We start from the raw sequence: 17239 nt of genomic DNA, 5'->3' as shown, positions 1-17239 counted from the left end.
TGCTCAGGATCCTATGCAGGTGTGACAGCAGAGTCTCTGGGGCCGTCTAGGCCGCACGATGCAAGCAGTGCCAACCACGTGTTGCATGACAGTGGGGGAGGGGGGCAGATGAGTCCACTAAGGTTCCAGGTCTGCAAACTGTATGGAGGCATAATTCCAGTGCCACCAATCTCTGGAGGGCCCTTGAAAATGCAGCCAGGACTTGACCTGCATGCTCTCTTGCTCAGCAGTCCATATCGCATATACATCCTTATGCACCCACATCACAAACTGGCCCAAAGGCATTCAATTATCTAACAAGGCCTGGATCCTTACCACGAACTGTCACCGTGTATTTAGCGCACAAGCTGCCCTGTTGGGTTTGATAGCAGTCATCAGATCGGAACGAATTTCCATCCAGTCTCTAATGAAGTATGACAAGGCCCACTGGGTTGACATTTGGGTATATTACCTGCTGCCGGGCATTGTCACACAAAGAGGAAGAGACCCGGAAAGGACACTGCATTTGATACCATCTTCCTTGCCACTTGGTGGAAGATACTCTCTTTCAAATACATACACACACACACTTTTTGTTTCTGGTCAGCTTTCATTTCCCTGTCTTCGGAAAGCTTTGGCCATGCTCTCAGTCTACATTTCCTACTGCTGCGTATGTGGTTAGCTGCCAGTTTAATCCCTCTCAGGATCAGGGCTACGCATTTTCTTAGTACTCATGCAAGTAAGCCAGGGCAAAGAGGTGAACAGGCAGGCTCAGTTGTGGGAGTGCACAGGTTCTCCATGATTGCATCCACATCTATCTTAGCTTCTAAACTTCAGCAGATTCTCTGTCCTCCCCCCCATCCAAATAACATGGTCCTCTAATCAACCAACTTTCATACTTTCCCCAACTCTGGTATATTTCCTTTTTAAACCTGGTTTAGTATGATCTTTCTGGAAAGAATATAGTTCAGGCTGTCTGGATATGAAGGTGTTCATTTTTGAAGTCCCTGCCCACATCAGTAACATATTTCCTGTCGTCGACCTCTCATAGTCCTAATTTTCTCTGCCGCACCACCATAATGTTTTTTTTAGTATTCTTTTTAATTGGTCATTACCATTGTGCTATAGTGCAATAATTTTAGCTAAATCAATTGACACAATGTACTAGTTCCTCTGAATTTCATTTAAAAAACTTTGCTAGTCCCTTACATTGAGGAGATATAAGGGGAAAGGTGCACCTAGCTGTGCCATCTCAGTTCCAGCTCTTTAAATGGAGAAGCTTCACCCAGATGACCACAGTTGCACATTCGAGCATCAAAATAAGCATGCTTCAAAGGCCTTTTTGAGTTCAGGGACTAGTTTTGGTGTGGTCATCCTCGTGTTGGGTTGTGGCTAACGCATATTGTAAATCACTTCATAATTTGTAACACATATTCAGTTTGCAGTGCAGTACCATGCTGGGAGGGGTGGGAGACTGATCTCTTGGCTGCTGGCTGGGTGTTGACTCTGGAGCTCACTTGGCTGAGTTTCATCCTGCTGGTCTTTCTCTCTTGGCTGTTAGGAGGAACCCTTCATCATGTTCCGCAAGTCCGACACCGTCCTCTCCGGGAATGACCGTTTTGAAGGGTACTGCATCGACCTCCTGAAAGAGCTTTCCCACATCCTTGGCTTCATGTATGACATCCGGTTGGTGGATGATGGGAAATACGGAGCCCAGGATGAAAAAGGGCAGTGGAATGGCATGATCCGAGAGCTGATCGATCATGTAAGTAAAGCAGTCCTGCTCTTCCGTCAGCCTTTCTTTGACCAAATGTGGTTGGAAATGAAATCCACTCATTTTGGGGGTGGGGGTGGGGAACGGTCTGACTTTTCTCAAAAGGTTTGAAGTGGGGTGTGTTAGATTTAAATCATTCCAGGTTGACTCCATCCTTCCGAGGTCGGTGAAATGAGTGCCCAGCTTGCTGGGGGTGAAGGGAAGATGACTGGGGAAGGCACTGGCAAACCACCCCGTAAACAAAGTCTGCCTAGGAAACGTTGGGATGTGACGTCACCCCATGGGTCAGGAATGACCCAGTGCTTGCACTGGGGACCTTTACCTTTTATAATTAAAACTCTAGACCTCCAGGTGACTTCTGCCTTCTTGCTAGTTTATCTCATCCCATCGTGCTCTGCCGTAAGCAAGAAATAAGATGGGGCTTTTCTAGGTATCGACAGCCGCCATGTGTGTTGTTTGCTACAGCATTGTTGTCTTGGGAAGGGTATTAAAGGAAACACATGTTTTAGCTTGCAGAAGGAGTTTCAGGAAGTGGGTGGATTCTCCACGGCTTGCCGTTCAGACTTGAAAGTCGAGTCTCTCTGAGAAGTATGCATTGAATTCCCATCCGATCCAGATAAATCCATCTTGCAAGGAATTAAACCACTGCCGGCAGAGGCAATATCCTCATATGAGGATCTCTGTTTGCACTTCTATCACCTAACCCTGATATGGAGCGGAGGGTGGGCTGGAAAGGAGGACCAGGTGCACGAGAGACAATTTCATTTATTTAGAAATGCAGTTTGAGTTGTGAAAAGTGGTCTGACCTGGGCAAAATGGAAACTGATTTTGCTTCCCTGCAGACTGGATGTCATCTGCCTTGAGCTAGGTGTACAGCTCCCCCATATAATGCAGCTTGTTCCCCCCCCCACCTTAGGAGGGGCTGTGGTTCAGAGTCAGAGGATCTGCTTGGCATGCAGAAGGTCCCAGGTTCCAACCGCGGCATCTCCAGTTAAAAGGACCTGGCAGTAGGTGATGTGAAAGACCCCTGCCTGAGACCCTGGAGAGCCGCTGCCAGTCTGAGTAGGCAATACTGGCCTTGATGGATTGATTATAAGGCAGCTTCGCGTGTTCTCTCCCCAGACTGATGGCAGGCAGCACCCCCTTCTTCCCAGCATGCAACATGGGCCCTATGCAGGCACAATGATGCGCCTTCGACAAATGCACAGCGAGGCCACCCAAAAATCCTCCCACATCCCACAGAGGATAAAATAGAAGAATCTGAATCTTAACACAGGGGTGGATCTAGTTGCAATGGAGGTTGATATGCCTACAGCTGCTTAGTTTGGACTCTTCATATGATCAGGGCTCTTTGAAACTTCATAGAATCATAGAGTTGGAAGGGACCACCAGGGTCATCTAGCCCATACTTCTAGCACTGCAGATCCCATAGGGAGTCTTGGCATGTATGTGGAGAGAAGGACTTGAATCATTCCCTCTCCCCCGCCCCAATGCACTGTTTGTGCCTTTATCCTGTGCCCACCTGCCTATGTACATAAATGCCGTTGAGTCGCAACTGACTTATGACAACCCCCCCAGCAAGGGGCGTGCGAGGCAAGTGAGAAGCAGAGGCGGTTTGCCATGGCCTTCCTCTGCAGAGCCTTCCTTGTTGGTCTCCCATCCAAGTGCTGACCCTGCTTAGTGTCCGAGAGCTAATGAGATGGGGCTGTATCATGGGCTTATATATATGGGCAACTGCCCTATGAGGAGCGGTTAAAACGCTTAGGGCTGTTTAGCTTGGAAAGAAGGCAGTTAAGGGGAGACATGATAGAGGTCTATAAAATTATACATGGTATGGAGAGAGTGGACAGGGAGAAGCTTTTCTCCCTCTCATCATACTAGAACGCGGGGTCATCTGCTGAAGCTGGAGGGTGAGAGATTCAAAACAGATAAAAGGATAAACAGATAAAAACAGATAAAACTTAACGCATAGTTAAGTTGTGGAACTCCCTGCCCCAGGATGTGATGATGGCTGCCAATTTGGAAGGCTTTAAGAGGGGAATGGACATGTTCATGGAGGAGAGGGCTATTCACGGCTACTAGTCAAAATGGATACTGGTCATGATGCATACCTATTCTCTCCAGGATCAGAGGAGCATGCCTATTATATTAGGTGCTGTGGAACACGGGCAGGATGGTCCTGCTGCAGTTGTCTTGTTTGTGGGCTTCCTAGAGGCACCTGGTTGGCCACTGTGTGAACGGACTTCTGGACTTGATGGACTTTGGTCTGATCCAGCATGGCCTTTCTTATGTTCTTATGGTGACCCCAGCAAGGGGCTTTCAAGGCAAGCTGGAAGCAGAGGTGGTCGCCAGCGCCTTCCTCTGCAGAGCCTTTCTTGGCAGTCTCCCATCCAAGTGCCAACCCTGCAAGATGTGACGAGACTGGGGTCTACAGTGCCACCTTCCCTCCAAGTTGCCCACTTACCTACACACATGGTTTTGCGCAACTGCTCGGTTAAAAAGTCACTGTCAGAGTTGGGGAGAGTTTTGAAAGGTCACTTAAAAGTCAACCACACTTTTAAGGCCACTTTTCAACCAGTAATTCCCGCTCAGCTTTTTATCTGATTCCCCCCAAGCATTAATTACAACTCCCCCTCCTCCGCACCACCAAGAGGCCTCCATTTTAATTGAAACTGTAAATGGCTTTGCTCAGAGTTACACAGTGTATCAGTGGGAGAACACAGACATAAGTCCAGAATCTTAAGTAACCCGGAATCTGGGCCCTCTCAGCCATGAGGGGACATGTTATATTTCATTTGGGGATGGGTCCTGCCATTGTGAGGATTACCACTGCTAAATACAATCCCTTTGCAAAATACAATCCCTTGGGGCAGAAAGAGCCTCGTAAGTCCTTGCTAACCTTGACTGGCTTCTGGGTTTGTGTCCTGCTATCCTTCCAAGACTGAGCCTTTATTAATAGGATCTCAACAGTTTGCCATTTAGTTCAGCCATTCGATAATTAATCTGGCCTGCTGCAAAGTGCAGGCATTTGTGTGAGGCTCTGGAACTGCATACCTTTGCTTTAATAATGGGGGGGGGGGGGGCAGAATGCCAGTGGAGGGAATAATAATTTCCCAGCCCACTGAAGAGTCGTCCATGCAAATATCATTTCAGGGGCCTCCCTCAAAACAAACTTGTAAAACAGAACGAGATTAATTAATTGCATAATTACCTTCTGCATGGCGTTTGAGGAGGGTCATGGATGCATGAGAGGCAGGAAAGAGGAACGCATAGCTGAATGGATCGTCTCCCTTGGCAAGTCCAGTCAGCACCAAGAAGAATGCACCGAGGAGGAGGTTTTTATACCCTGCTTTTTCTCTACCTTTAAGGAGTTTCAAAGCAGCTTAAAATCGCCTCCCCACCCCACAAAAGGCACCTTGTGAGGTAGGTGGGGTTGAGAAGGTTATGAGAGAGCTGTGACTAGCCCAAGGTCACCCATCAGGCTTCATGTGGAGGAGTGGGGAATCAAACTTGGTTCTCCAGATTAGAGTCCGCCTCTCTTAACCACTACACCACGCTGGCTCACCTAGTCAGTTGGAAGGCAGTGCTGTTTTCCTTTTGTATGGGTCAGACCACTTTGGAAAATAAAGCTCAATACATTAATTCTGAGGACCTAAATGCAGAGGTACTAGTGGGTACTGACCATCAGGGGCTCTCTGTCACCCCTCTGTTGAGACTGGTTTGTCCACAAATGACAAGCAGGACCCTTGAACTTTGGAAATAAAAGTTTCATTGTTTTTTGAATGTCGTCTCTGGAGTGAAAATATTCTGTGCATTTTCATCCTCATACCACTTCCCCCAAGCACGTCCCTCCTCCTTAATTTTTATGTGCTAAAACAATTTTAAGCATAGGTTTTTCAGTCCTGCTAGGGAAGAGGTGCTGTGCTGCTTGTCTCCATATTCTAGCCTTGCCCAACACACCAGATGGGGGAAGAAATCTTCCCTTACAAAAGAGTTTGTTTCCTTGGTTTCCTTTGGGGAGGGGCTGTGGCTCAGTGGTAGAGCATCTGCTTGGCATGCATAAGGTCCCAGGTTCAATCCCCGGCATCTCCAGTTAAAGGGACTAGGCAAGTAGGTGATTTAAAAGACTACTGCCTGGAGAGCCACTGCCGGTAGACAAGACTGACTTTGATGGACCCAGGGTCTGATTCAGTATAAGGCAGCTTCATGTGTTCATGGTTGTCTGAATGCTGCTGGTTGGGGGTGGGGGAGCTACCTGGCTTCCCTCCAGCCTTCACCATTTTGTCTCCTTGCCTGACCCCCACACCGCTAAGTGTCTTGGGTTTTTCCTTGCTTTCCCTAATGGGGAGTGCTCGTTCTCACTCTGCATTTCGATCCAGTCAGTTCTGAGCATGCACTCATGAAATGTATGCTGTGTTGGGGCAAAAACGGCACATTTGCTCCCGCACAGTTGGTTTTAAATGCTGCGTGGCTTGCCCACGAGGATCCCGAGGCCTGTGTAATCCAAGCAAGGTGCCTCAGCAGTGGCCACCCAGCCAGCTGCCATGCTGTTCAGTTCTTTATTATTTCAGTGCATGGCCAGTAGGTATATAAAGGAAACATTAATTGCAGAAAGAATAAAATTTATATGCAAATGATCTTGAGAAACACAGGATAGTCCTATAAAATGACACATATCTGTTGCTAAAACTACACATATCTGTCAGCAATTTAACACTTTGACACTCTCCTGGGCAAATACTGGCGATTAAGCCATGCTGAATGCCACTTCTGGCCTGGGCAGAATCAAAACTACCCCAAATGTTGTTCATTTTGAATGGTGAGCAGATCACTGAGGTGATCTTATGAGGGCTTTGGTTTGACACAAAATGGACCCTGCAGCCAAGGTCAGTCAATGGCATGTTTTGGAAACAGATCCTTCTAAAAAGTCACCTATTTCAGTATCTGACAAAGGAAGCTTTGACGAACAAATCTTATGCCCAGGGAGTCTTGTTAGTTCTTAAGGTGCTACTGGGCTTTAATCCAGCTTTATTTCGGTGTGGGATCAAATGGGACTTGTTTTTTAAAACTGTGAAGCATCTGTCTCTGTCTGACAGTTTCCATTTTTAAAAACCCGGCCCTTTTCACTTTATAGTAAAAAATAACCATTCCTCTTTATTTTAATCCAACTCCTCCCACCAAATGTTTTCATATACTGAAATTAAAAATAGATTCAGTGGAAGGTTCAGTTCGGTTGCCTAGATTTTGCTTTGGCGGTCTTCAAGAATGTGTGGCCATCCCAAGAAGCCGATTCGGCACTGTCACTTTGAAAGGGGCGTCTGTCCTTCAAAAAATCCTTTAAGAGCAAGAGACAAACATGGCCAATATTTTTTCAGGGAGGAGAAAGACATTTATGAGCAAGGGGCCATCAAGGTACCATGGCTTCCTCCAGGGGTGTCAGGCCAGAGACCAGGGATGAGACCCAAAGTAAGGCAGGAATTAGTTCTCTGAGGAACCCAAAAATATTCCAAAGGCAGCAAGCAAAGCTACAGACAAGTAAGATCTGAACACATGAAGCTGCCTTGTACTGAATCAGGCCGTTGGTCCATCCAAGTGAGTTCTGTCTACTCAGACAGGCAGCGGCTCTCCAGGGTCTGAGGCAAAGGTCTTTCACATCACCTACAACCTGACCCTTTTAGCTGGGGATTGAACCTGGTACCATCTGCATGCCAAGCAGATGCTCTACTGCTGGCTATAGCCCCTCCCCAAACTGATTTCTAAGGAGGCAATAGCTACAGCAGGGAGGGGCAACCTGAAATTCAACTGGGCCAGGTTTAGAAGCCAGGGTGGGTTTTAAGAATCAGAGGTCATAGAATCATAGAGTTGGAAGGGACCATCAGGGTCATCAAGTCCAACCCCCTGCACAATGCAGGAAATTCACAACTACCTCCCCCCCACACCTAGTGATCAGAAGATGGCCAAGGTGCCCTCCTCCCTCTCATCATCTGCCTAAGGTCACAGAATCAGCATTGCTGACAGATGGCCATCTAACCTCTTCTTAAAAACCTCCAGGGAAGGAGAGCTTACCACCTCCCGAGGAAGCCTGTTCCACTGAGGAACCGCTCTGTTAGAAAATTCTTCCTAATGTCTAGACGGAAACTCTTTTGATTTAATTTCAACCCGTTGGTTCTGGTCCGATCTTCTTGGCCAACAGAAAACAACTCGGCACCATCCTCAATATGACAGCCCCTCTGGACAACTTATTGTGTAATGGACAACTTATTGTGTAAATGAACTTAATTTGGGAAATGTTAAGGGATATGTTTTGATCTAATTCAAATTGTTTGAAGTAATTAAGATATCAAAGTTAAAGATTAGACTTTAAGATAATGATAAATGTGGGTTATTATAATGAATTAGACTTTAAATACAAAGAGAGAGAAAAGGATATTAAATGGATAGAGGAGGGGAGAGGGGGAGTCAATTATATATATCTTTTTAGTGATAAAATAGAAATTGTTATATTGTACACTATGTGAATGGAATGACACAACTGGATGTGAGTTAGTTTAAAAATTAAAAATTTTTTTAAAAAAAATATGACAGCTTCTCAAGTACTTGAACATGGTTATCATATCCCCTCTCAGTCTTCTCCTCTTCAGGCTAAACATACCCAGCTCCTTCAACCTTTCCTCATATTACTTGGTCTCCAGACCATTCGCCATCTTTGTTGCCCTCCTTTGTATCCCATTTGGTCCCAGTATCTAGTGGGATGAAGCCCGATACTTGAATAGCGATTGCACAGAGAGTTTCAGAGTGAGAATCTTATCTCCATAGCCTACATTAATCTTCAGTAACCTGTTACGATATACTTAGGAGGCATGTTTAATGTTTTAATGTTTTTGTACATGTCTGGGTGTGTGCCGTACCACTAAATGACTGACTGAATGACTGACTACTTAGGAGGCATTCTCTGGTTTGACATTGGTTCTGATTGCTTTTGGAGCCTTTTGGCCAGTGGTCGTTCTTGGATATTTGGCTATTGGTCTGTTTACCTTGGAGAAGGCATCGAATTTTCTCTACATAGGAAACAATGGGGACAAGTAGGATGGCAGGGGCACCTTATTTGGGGGCCTGTAGAATTGGACCTCTTGATCCAATCCACTTGAACATGGGGAGGCCTTTAGTGGACAGGCAGGACCAGGTTCCCTGCCATTTTGGTCTCATTTACTTTTTTTAAAAAGCTATTCAAGGTCCCCAGAAAGTATCCCCCATAGGGAGTAATAAATCTGAAACATTTTGAAATTCTGAAAAAAAATTAATTCATATACCAAAATAGTATTGGGGGACCAAATAATACATGATACCAATATTTATGCCCTTCCCAAAATCCAAATAAAAAAAATACTCCTCCCCCAGGTATACGTCCCCAATAACAATAATATTTCTAAGTGTGCACATCAAAAGCAAAACCACAGATACTTCCTACAGGTGTGTCTAAAGCAGTCGTATTTGGATTCTTTACTCCCATGCCAAAAACCTGTCTTTATATATGATATGCAGCGTGGCCATCCAAATATAACCCCCACACACACCTGCACAGGAAGACACTGTTTTCTCAGAACAAAAATGTCTCTGACTCTTACATCATAACAGCTCCATTAGCTGGCAAGAGGTTTCTGGTCCCAATCCAAGCTACTGGTTTTGACCTTTAGGATAGGCCAGGCTAGCCCAATCTCACCAGATCTCAGAAGCTAAGCAGGGTCAGCCATGGGTACTTGGATGGGAGACCACCAAGGAAATCCAGGGTCACTAAGCAGAGACAAGCAATAGCAAACCACCTGTGTTCGTCTCTTGCCTTGGAAAACCCTATGGGGTTGCCGTAAGTCAGCTGCAACTTGATGGCACTTTATACACACAAAATGTCATATTATTGCTATGTGTCCTCCCCGCCCCATTTTTTAAATGCTGGTGGCAGCAGCAACAACACCATGTCTTCTCACGGTGAAAATGCAGAGGAAGGGAGTGAAGGGGCCATTTCTTCCTTTCTGGCACATGAAATGGATCACCCCAGCCATGCTGTGCCAGGAAAGTTTGTGTTTGGTTTTGGGTTTGTTTGGGTTTTTCGGGGAGGAGGGGGAGGCTTTCTAGATGACATATTGAAATCAGTTGCTGACTTGATGAAGTGCCCTGGGTCCCACTTAGAATGTCTTGGTTGTGTAGGGCTTGCCATGTCCCTTACTTAAGTTGGATTCTCTGGTTTGACATTGGTTGTGTTGGACTTGCAATGGTTGGATTGGGGGCGGGGGAGGGCTGTCTAGATGACACATTGAACTCAGTTGCAGACTAGCTGCACATGCCCTGGTTGCCACTCAGGATGTCTCGGGAATGGTAGTTATCAAAAAAGTCTCCCAACTCAAAAGCGTACCCTAACCATCACAAAACTAAGGAGGCTGAAGCTAGTTCCCAGTTGCTTATTCTCATTTCCTAGTTTCTTATTTGTGAATCCAATGACAAATATTGAGGACAATTTAAAAGCCCAGTAACCCCCCCCCCAAAAATAAGGCTTGTACCACCATAAATCATACACCCCCAAGGGGACATATTTTCGTCTGGATTCACGAATAAGCACCTAAGAAGTGCAAATAAGGAGCTGGGAACCAACTTCAGCCTCCCCAAAAACTCTCCATTTCAGGCACTTGAGGAAAGCCTTTCCAGCTTAGCTATTTTGCGGTGGAGATGTAAAGCACACTCCGACTTCTAGTCAGACCCTGAATCCTCAGAGTCTTGTAAAAACCCGCGACGCTCGCCTCCTGACAGCAGCCCTGATGCCTGACCGGCACATCAGGAAAAGGGCAACTTTTCAATGTAGGAAGTCGATGACTCATGTAACTCTGATTTGCAAACAGCGTGTTGTTTCCCTCAACAGGCCATCTGTTGCACCAAAGCTGCTCGCCCATTTGTCAGCTTGTGGCTTTTGGGGGCGGCACGTGTGCCCCTCTGCCCTGGCTCTGTGATCCAGGCAGGGCTGGCCACAGGCAGTGCAGCCTTGAGGGAAAGAAGCCTTTGAAGAAAGGAGCCTGGTTTGGAGGCTGGCCTTAAGCAACAAACAGCAGCACGGCAAATCCTGCATCAGAACTTTCCCCTTCCTTCTTCCGCCACAAAAGCACGTGACCCCAATGCTACAACAATTACATTGGCTTTCAATCTGCTCCCAAGCCCAATTCAAGGTGTTGGTTTTGTCCTTTAAAGGCCTACATGGTTTGGGGCCGGGGTATCTGAAAGACTATCTTCTCCCATTACAGTCCTGCCCAGGAATTAAGAGAGAGATCCTCCTGATGGTTCCATCAATCAAAGAAACTCGTCTGGTGGGTAAATGAGAAAGGGCCTTTTCAATGGCAGCCCCACAATTATGGAACAGCCTCCCCAGGGAGGAGGCAGTTTGAGGATTGTTTTATTTCAGACAGCATTTGATTGATTGATTTTGAGAGCCAGCGTGGTATAGTGGTTAAGAGTGGCAGACTGTATTCTGGTGAAGCGGGTTGGTTTCCCCCCTCCTATACATGAAGCCAGCTGGGTGACCTTGGGCTAGTCACAGTTCTCTTAGAGCTCTCTCAGCCTCGCCTACCTCACAAGGTGTCTGTTGTGGGGAGAGGACGCAAAGGAGATTGTAAACTGGTTTGATTCTCCTTAAAAGGTAGAGAAAACCCTCTTCTTCTTCTTTCTCTTCTTCCTCTTCTTCTTTTTCTTCTTCTTATTTTATTTTTCAGGGGGGTTTTTACATTGCAAGCCGCCTTGAGTTCCATTATGTGGAAAGGCAGCTAATTAATTTTTTACATAAATGAAATGACTAAACTAAATCTCTCCTACAATCACACCAAAGGCCATTCCCCCCCCCCCCTTTGTTGGTGAGAACGGAGTGAGTGGTCATTGTTGGCCTGTCTGGCTTAGAAAACATCTCAGAGCAGAATCCTGACACTGGAGTGTTGCTGCATCATACACAAAAGTATTTCTGAACCCAGGACAACATGCTGGGATTATCTTCTGTGTTTAGGATCACCTTTAGCTCCGAAAGTTAAATCTGCTTCAGCATTTAGAAGCTGTCACTTGTTTGCAGAGGTTGACTTCATCAAATGCCTGAGCAGTTTGACCTTTCTTGCCTGAAGCTTTTCTACAGACCAGCATCTGCAGCTAAACCACCATTAAAACAAAGCAAGTTCCAGAAATAGACCTGTGTGTTTTCTGAGTAGAGCTGCCAAGCAGCGGGTCAGGGCAGGGGGTGCCCCATCCCAAGGTCCTGTTCCCTGCCACCACTTGGTGGTGGGTGGGGGTAAATTGAAATAAATAACAAATTTGAAATTTGAAAAACTCTCCAGCCGTGTGATGACGGCACTTACAGGGAATACATGGAGGAAGAGGAAGAAGAAGACGAAGAAGAAGAAGAGGAGGAGGAGTTGGTTTTTATATGCCAACTTTCTCTACCACTTAAAGGAGACTCAAACCGGCTCACAATCACCTTCCCTTTCCCTCCCCACAACAGACACCCTGTGAGGTAGGTGGGGCTGAGAGAGCTCTAACAGAGCTGTAACTTGCCCAAGGTCACCCAGCTAGCTTCATGTGTAGGAGCGGGAAAACCATCCCCAATATACCAGATTAGCCTCCGCCACCCATGTGGAGGAGTGGGGAATCAAACCCGGTTCTCCAGATCAGACTCCATCACTCCAAACCACCATTCTTAACCACTACACCACACTGGCTCCACACTACCGCAATGGCAGCAGTTCTAGTTAACTTTTCACATAAATGCATACATTGATTCTAGTCCTCTGCATTTTTTGTTAGAGGGAGCAGCCCTGATAATGTTAAAATTGTAGCAGTTCCAGGTTTTCCTTTACAAGATTTTCACAATGTCTCTGTGTGTATATCTATATCTATCTACATCGATATAGATATCATCCATCCATCTGTCCTGCAGAAAAGCAACATTATAAACGCCATATTCATCTCTTGTTGGAAGCAAAGTCCTTTTTTTTTTAGAATTTATACTTACTCCAACATAAAACAAAGGAACCAAAGAATAAACATTTTTTCCTTCTGAGTAAGCGACCTCTCTTGCCCATTTTAATTGTGTTTAAATTAAAATTAATTTCATTGTGTGCTGATGCATCCCTGCAGAAAGGCTGCATATAAATAAATAAACCGCTCAAAGACACATGTTTTTCTTTGAAATGAAGGAAAGTCTCTCTCCTCCCCATTTTTGTTTAAACTACAATATCTCCCCCCCCCCCCCCATTTTTTTTTTTGGACCAGCTTCCTGGTGCAAGTATTACTTAGCAAGTTGTTGAGAACTTGAAAACATTTTAAGTGGGGTGGTAGTAGTGGGAGATGCTGCTATCTCAGAAGATCATCATCTTTAGTCCTTTTTCTAAAAAGGAACATGCTTTGGTTTTTTTTCTTGTGGGAAAGCAACTTGGTCTTATGTATGTCCGAAGTCCATTACCTGCATTCAGAAGCTGTCCTTCCTAGCTGGAAGAAAAGCAGAGCAGAACCCCAGACATAAACCAATCTGTGTGATACCGGGGTGGCGGTGGGAAGGGGAGGGGTGGGATTAATTCTGCCCTTTGTCTCTTCCACTGCTTTTTGGTTTCTATCTGTCATCGATGTCAATGGCCTCTATTATTTGCCTCTGTTCTTTCCTGCTTTTGAAGATTTTGTTTGGTTCTTTTATGCATTTGTTACACAATTTATATCCCATTTATACATCATTTGAAAGCACTGAGTATGTCATTTTCCACATGGAGACAAGCATGTGTAATTTCCCTCTTGCTTCTGCAGCTGCCACTTCAGCACACTAGCAATGAGGCTTCCACATGGCAGGTTTCCCCACAATGTCCGTGGCCTGGTCCCTGGCACCAGCTTTTTTCCTCCTCCTCGGCTTTGTTTCAGGTGTCGTTGTTGGTTTTAACTTGGCAAGTGAATATTGTTATATGATTAAAATGTTATAACAACGTGTGTAACAGTTTGTCTGAATTCCCAGCTTTCTTTTTTTAAAGTATGTCTAACTCCCTTTGATGCAGAAATATGCCTTTCTCCTTATATCTCCATAACAAAAAGGGATAGAGATTTCCCTTTAAAAAAAATAAAAGGTAGCAATTTAGAAAACCCGGGATACATAAATTGTTATAACATTATATTGATATATCAATATTCGACTGATGATTTAACGCCTCCCCCCCACCATGGGAAGGAGGAAATGGCCAATATGGGGAAAATAGCTGTCACGTGGGCAGGATGGAGAAAATACAAACTTCCCCATCCAGGTTTTGCTTCACTCTTTCTCAAAACCTTGGAGCAAACCAGGTGTGGAAGAAAGAAAACCAGGGATCCCTTGAGAGGTGTATGAATTCACCATGACACTGTGGGGAAGCAGGAAAAGAACCCTGCTTTCTACAGTATCAAACACAGGGCAATACAACTATATGTACAGTGAAATACAACTATATGTACAGTGAAATACAACTATATGTATAATGTATAATACTGATCTATTAACTCAACTGATCTATTAAGTAAAAAAAAAGCTGCAAAAATGCATACATTTTATGGGGGAAATTCAGCACAAGGGGTTCAAATGAGGCTTTACTGCTTGTGGCTGGGTCACAAGATGCCTTCCTGGTCCATCTGCCGGTTGCCATAAACCCTGTTTCTACGTCCTGTCCACTGCTGGCACTCATTTTTTACAGTAAGAGTTGTTCAACAGTAGAATCGGCTACCTAGAGAGGTGGCGAACTCCCCCTCACTGGCAGTCTTTAAGCAGAGGCTGGACAAAACACTTGGCAGGGGTGCTCTAGGCTGATCCTGCATTAAGCAGGGGGTTGGACTAGATGGCTCTTATGGCCCCTTCCCACTCTATGATTCTGTGAATGAGAGGAACAGTGTTGCATGATGCTGTGATGTGACTTCCAGCTATGAACCCAGAAGTGACGTTGCTATGTTCCCAATTACTACTGGGAACATTCCTAGAGTGTCACACATCATGGCGACATCATTTCTGGGTTCCTAGTCGGAAGTGGCATCATGGCATTGTGCAAAACTACCCCCCCCCCCGAGTGTCAGGTGAAGCCATTTTGCCACTCTGCAAGCCTCTGCTTCTGGGGCCGGTCCTGGCAACCCTCATCCTCCTTTGTGGAGGTTCATCCTGGGACATGGCCAGGGGGGTATAAAAAGCACCAGCTTTAAGAACTGCAGTTTGCCACTATTTTGCAATCACCCTTATGCACAGGCAAGCCCCTTTCTCTAGTATTCCCATTTGGCATGAATCCGGAGGGCAGGGGACAGACAATGGAATGGAAATTGCTTTTCGTTGGTACTGCAGCTCAGGCTGTCATTGGGGATGGTTTGAGAGTTGATTTAACGCTCTCATAAGAAATGAGCACTAAATCAATAGTACATTCCAGCACACTTAGATCTTCATAGCCTCCTGGGGGTGGGGGGTAGACCGTTTAGTCCAAATGCAAACCTTTGCTTGGAGAAGGCAGCAAACCAGTGTGGTCATGGTTGGAGGCTGTGCCATTTACATTGCAAGGATTGAGTAGGAATGAAGAGCTGTACGGTAGGAAATTGCTTTGTGAGCCTCCCTTATTATTTTGTGTGTGGGGTACGGGGGGAATGATCATCAGAATCCTTGTTCAGAGCGGCCTGAAGGAAGAGCCATTTGAAGGCAGCACATCTGGAGAACTTTTGAGGAACATTAAGCATTCCTGAAAAGAGGAAGATGCAACACAAGATGGGTTGACTCACATCATAAGAGAGCCAGCATGGTGTAGTGGTTGAGCAGCGGATTCTGATCTGGTGAACCGGGTTGGTTTCCCAACTCCTACACATGAAGCCAGCTGGATGACCTTGAGCTAGTCACAGCTCTCTCTGCTCTCTCTCAGCCCCACCGACCTCACAAGGTGTATGTTGTGGGGAGGAAAAGGGAAGGTGATTGTAAGCAGCTTTGAGACTCCTTAAGGGTATAGAAAAAGTGGGGTATAAAAACCAACTCTTCTTCTTCAGTCAAGGAAGCCACCGCCTTCAGTTTGCAAGACCTGAGTGAGGATGTTAATGATAGGACATTTTGGAGGTCATTAATTCATAGGGTCACTAAGAGCCCCATGGCACAGAGTGGTAAGCTGCAGTACTTCACTCAAAGGTCTGCTCACGACCTGAGTTCAATCCCAACAGAAGTCAGTTTCAGGTAGCTGGCTCAAGGTTGACTCAGCCTTCCATCCTTCCGAAGTTGGTAAAATGAGTATCCAGCAGCTTGCTGGGGGTAAAGTGTAGATGACCCGGGAGGGCAATGGCAAACCACCCCTTAAACATAGCCAGCCTAGTAAACATTGGGATGCGATGTCACTCCATGGGTCAGTAATGACCCAGTGCTTGCACAGGGGACTCCCTTTACCTTAAATTCATAGGGTCGCCATAAGTCAGAAGCGACTTGATAGCACATAACACATATAAACATTCCCGTAAGATGTGCCAGATCCCTAATGGGGGTTGGAGTGAGCTGGGATGGGATGTCCTCACGTACTGCCATGCTTCTCTTAAATGGAATTTGCACCTCAAACAATATGTTTAGGGGAACTTTAAATAACTGTGAAAATGTTAGTGATATTTCTTGGGTGGGTATTAGCCTTTTTTTCCAAGTGCACTTAGTGTGCCATGGGGTACCCAGCACAAGCAACCAGGTGACATTTTTAGGTGGGTGAGTTTTGTGGCCATGTGCTTGTCATGCCACAATTTTGCACCACCAAATGTGTGTTGCTTTTATGCAGCCTGGGGAACAGGGACCTTAAAAAGACACCTGAGAAAAGGGGAACAAATCTGAAATCCAGTTGGGAGGGGAGATTGGATGAAAATGGGACAGTAGGCGAGCAAAAGGATCATGAAAGTGTATGATTTAAAAGATCGAGGTAGAAAAGGACAGAACAGTGGCCAGAATGGGGGAAGTTAGTCAAAGGTATGCCTGTTTGACCACTGCTCACACCCTTTGGAGAGCCATTGCAATAACGTTAACCTTAGTGCTTTTTTTTTTTTTTCATAACAAGTGCGTTTTCATGTGGAAGAAAACCTGGATGTTTCTAACGAAGAAAAACACTGCTGGAATCAGCTGCCCTTTATGAGTCTCTGGCCAACAGGCAGCCTGTTGCATCTTCCTTTCTTTGCAGTCTCTGTGAGCAAAATCAATGAAATCTACATTATTTGCCTTGTCTTCCAAACAATTAGTTTCTGTAATATGGAAAGTAAACAGGGTCAGCTGAAAAGCAAACAATGTTCTTTTTTCCCCCTTCCTTCGACTCCTGCCGGCAATTGGCTCGCTTACTGCTTACATGAGTTGTGTCTTGTGATGCGTCAGGAGAAAGGGGCATCTGGGTGCTCTGCCTGACAGGTCCATCATCTGCAGCCCCTGAGCTGCCAAAATCCCCCAGAGTAATCCATATAGCTCTGGGGTGAGCAGCTCTC

At 45.7% G+C, this 17239-nt stretch overlaps 1 protein-coding gene across 3 annotated transcripts in view; it reads left to right on the top strand.

Moving 5' to 3' along the window:
• The window catches only part of GRIK3 (glutamate ionotropic receptor kainate type subunit 3), a 235871-nt gene that overhangs the window by 181103 nt on the left and 37529 nt on the right, over positions 1-17239 (top strand). For 2 of the 3 annotated variants that reach the window (XM_056845962.1, XM_056845960.1), the window contains exon 10: positions 1541-1744. The exons of the other annotated variant lie outside the window; for it this stretch is intronic. In XM_056845962.1, coding sequence (XP_056701940.1) covers positions 1541-1744 — 204 coding nt within the window. The remainder of the gene's footprint in view (positions 1-1540; positions 1745-17239) is intronic. 3 annotated transcript variants of the gene reach the window in all.

This window comes from Euleptes europaea, chromosome 3 (genome assembly GCF_029931775.1).
Source record: "Euleptes europaea isolate rEulEur1 chromosome 3, rEulEur1.hap1, whole genome shotgun sequence".
Classification (NCBI taxonomy): Eukaryota; Metazoa; Chordata; class Lepidosauria; order Squamata; family Sphaerodactylidae; genus Euleptes; species Euleptes europaea.
This window is presented reverse-complemented; position numbering and strand designations above follow the sequence as displayed.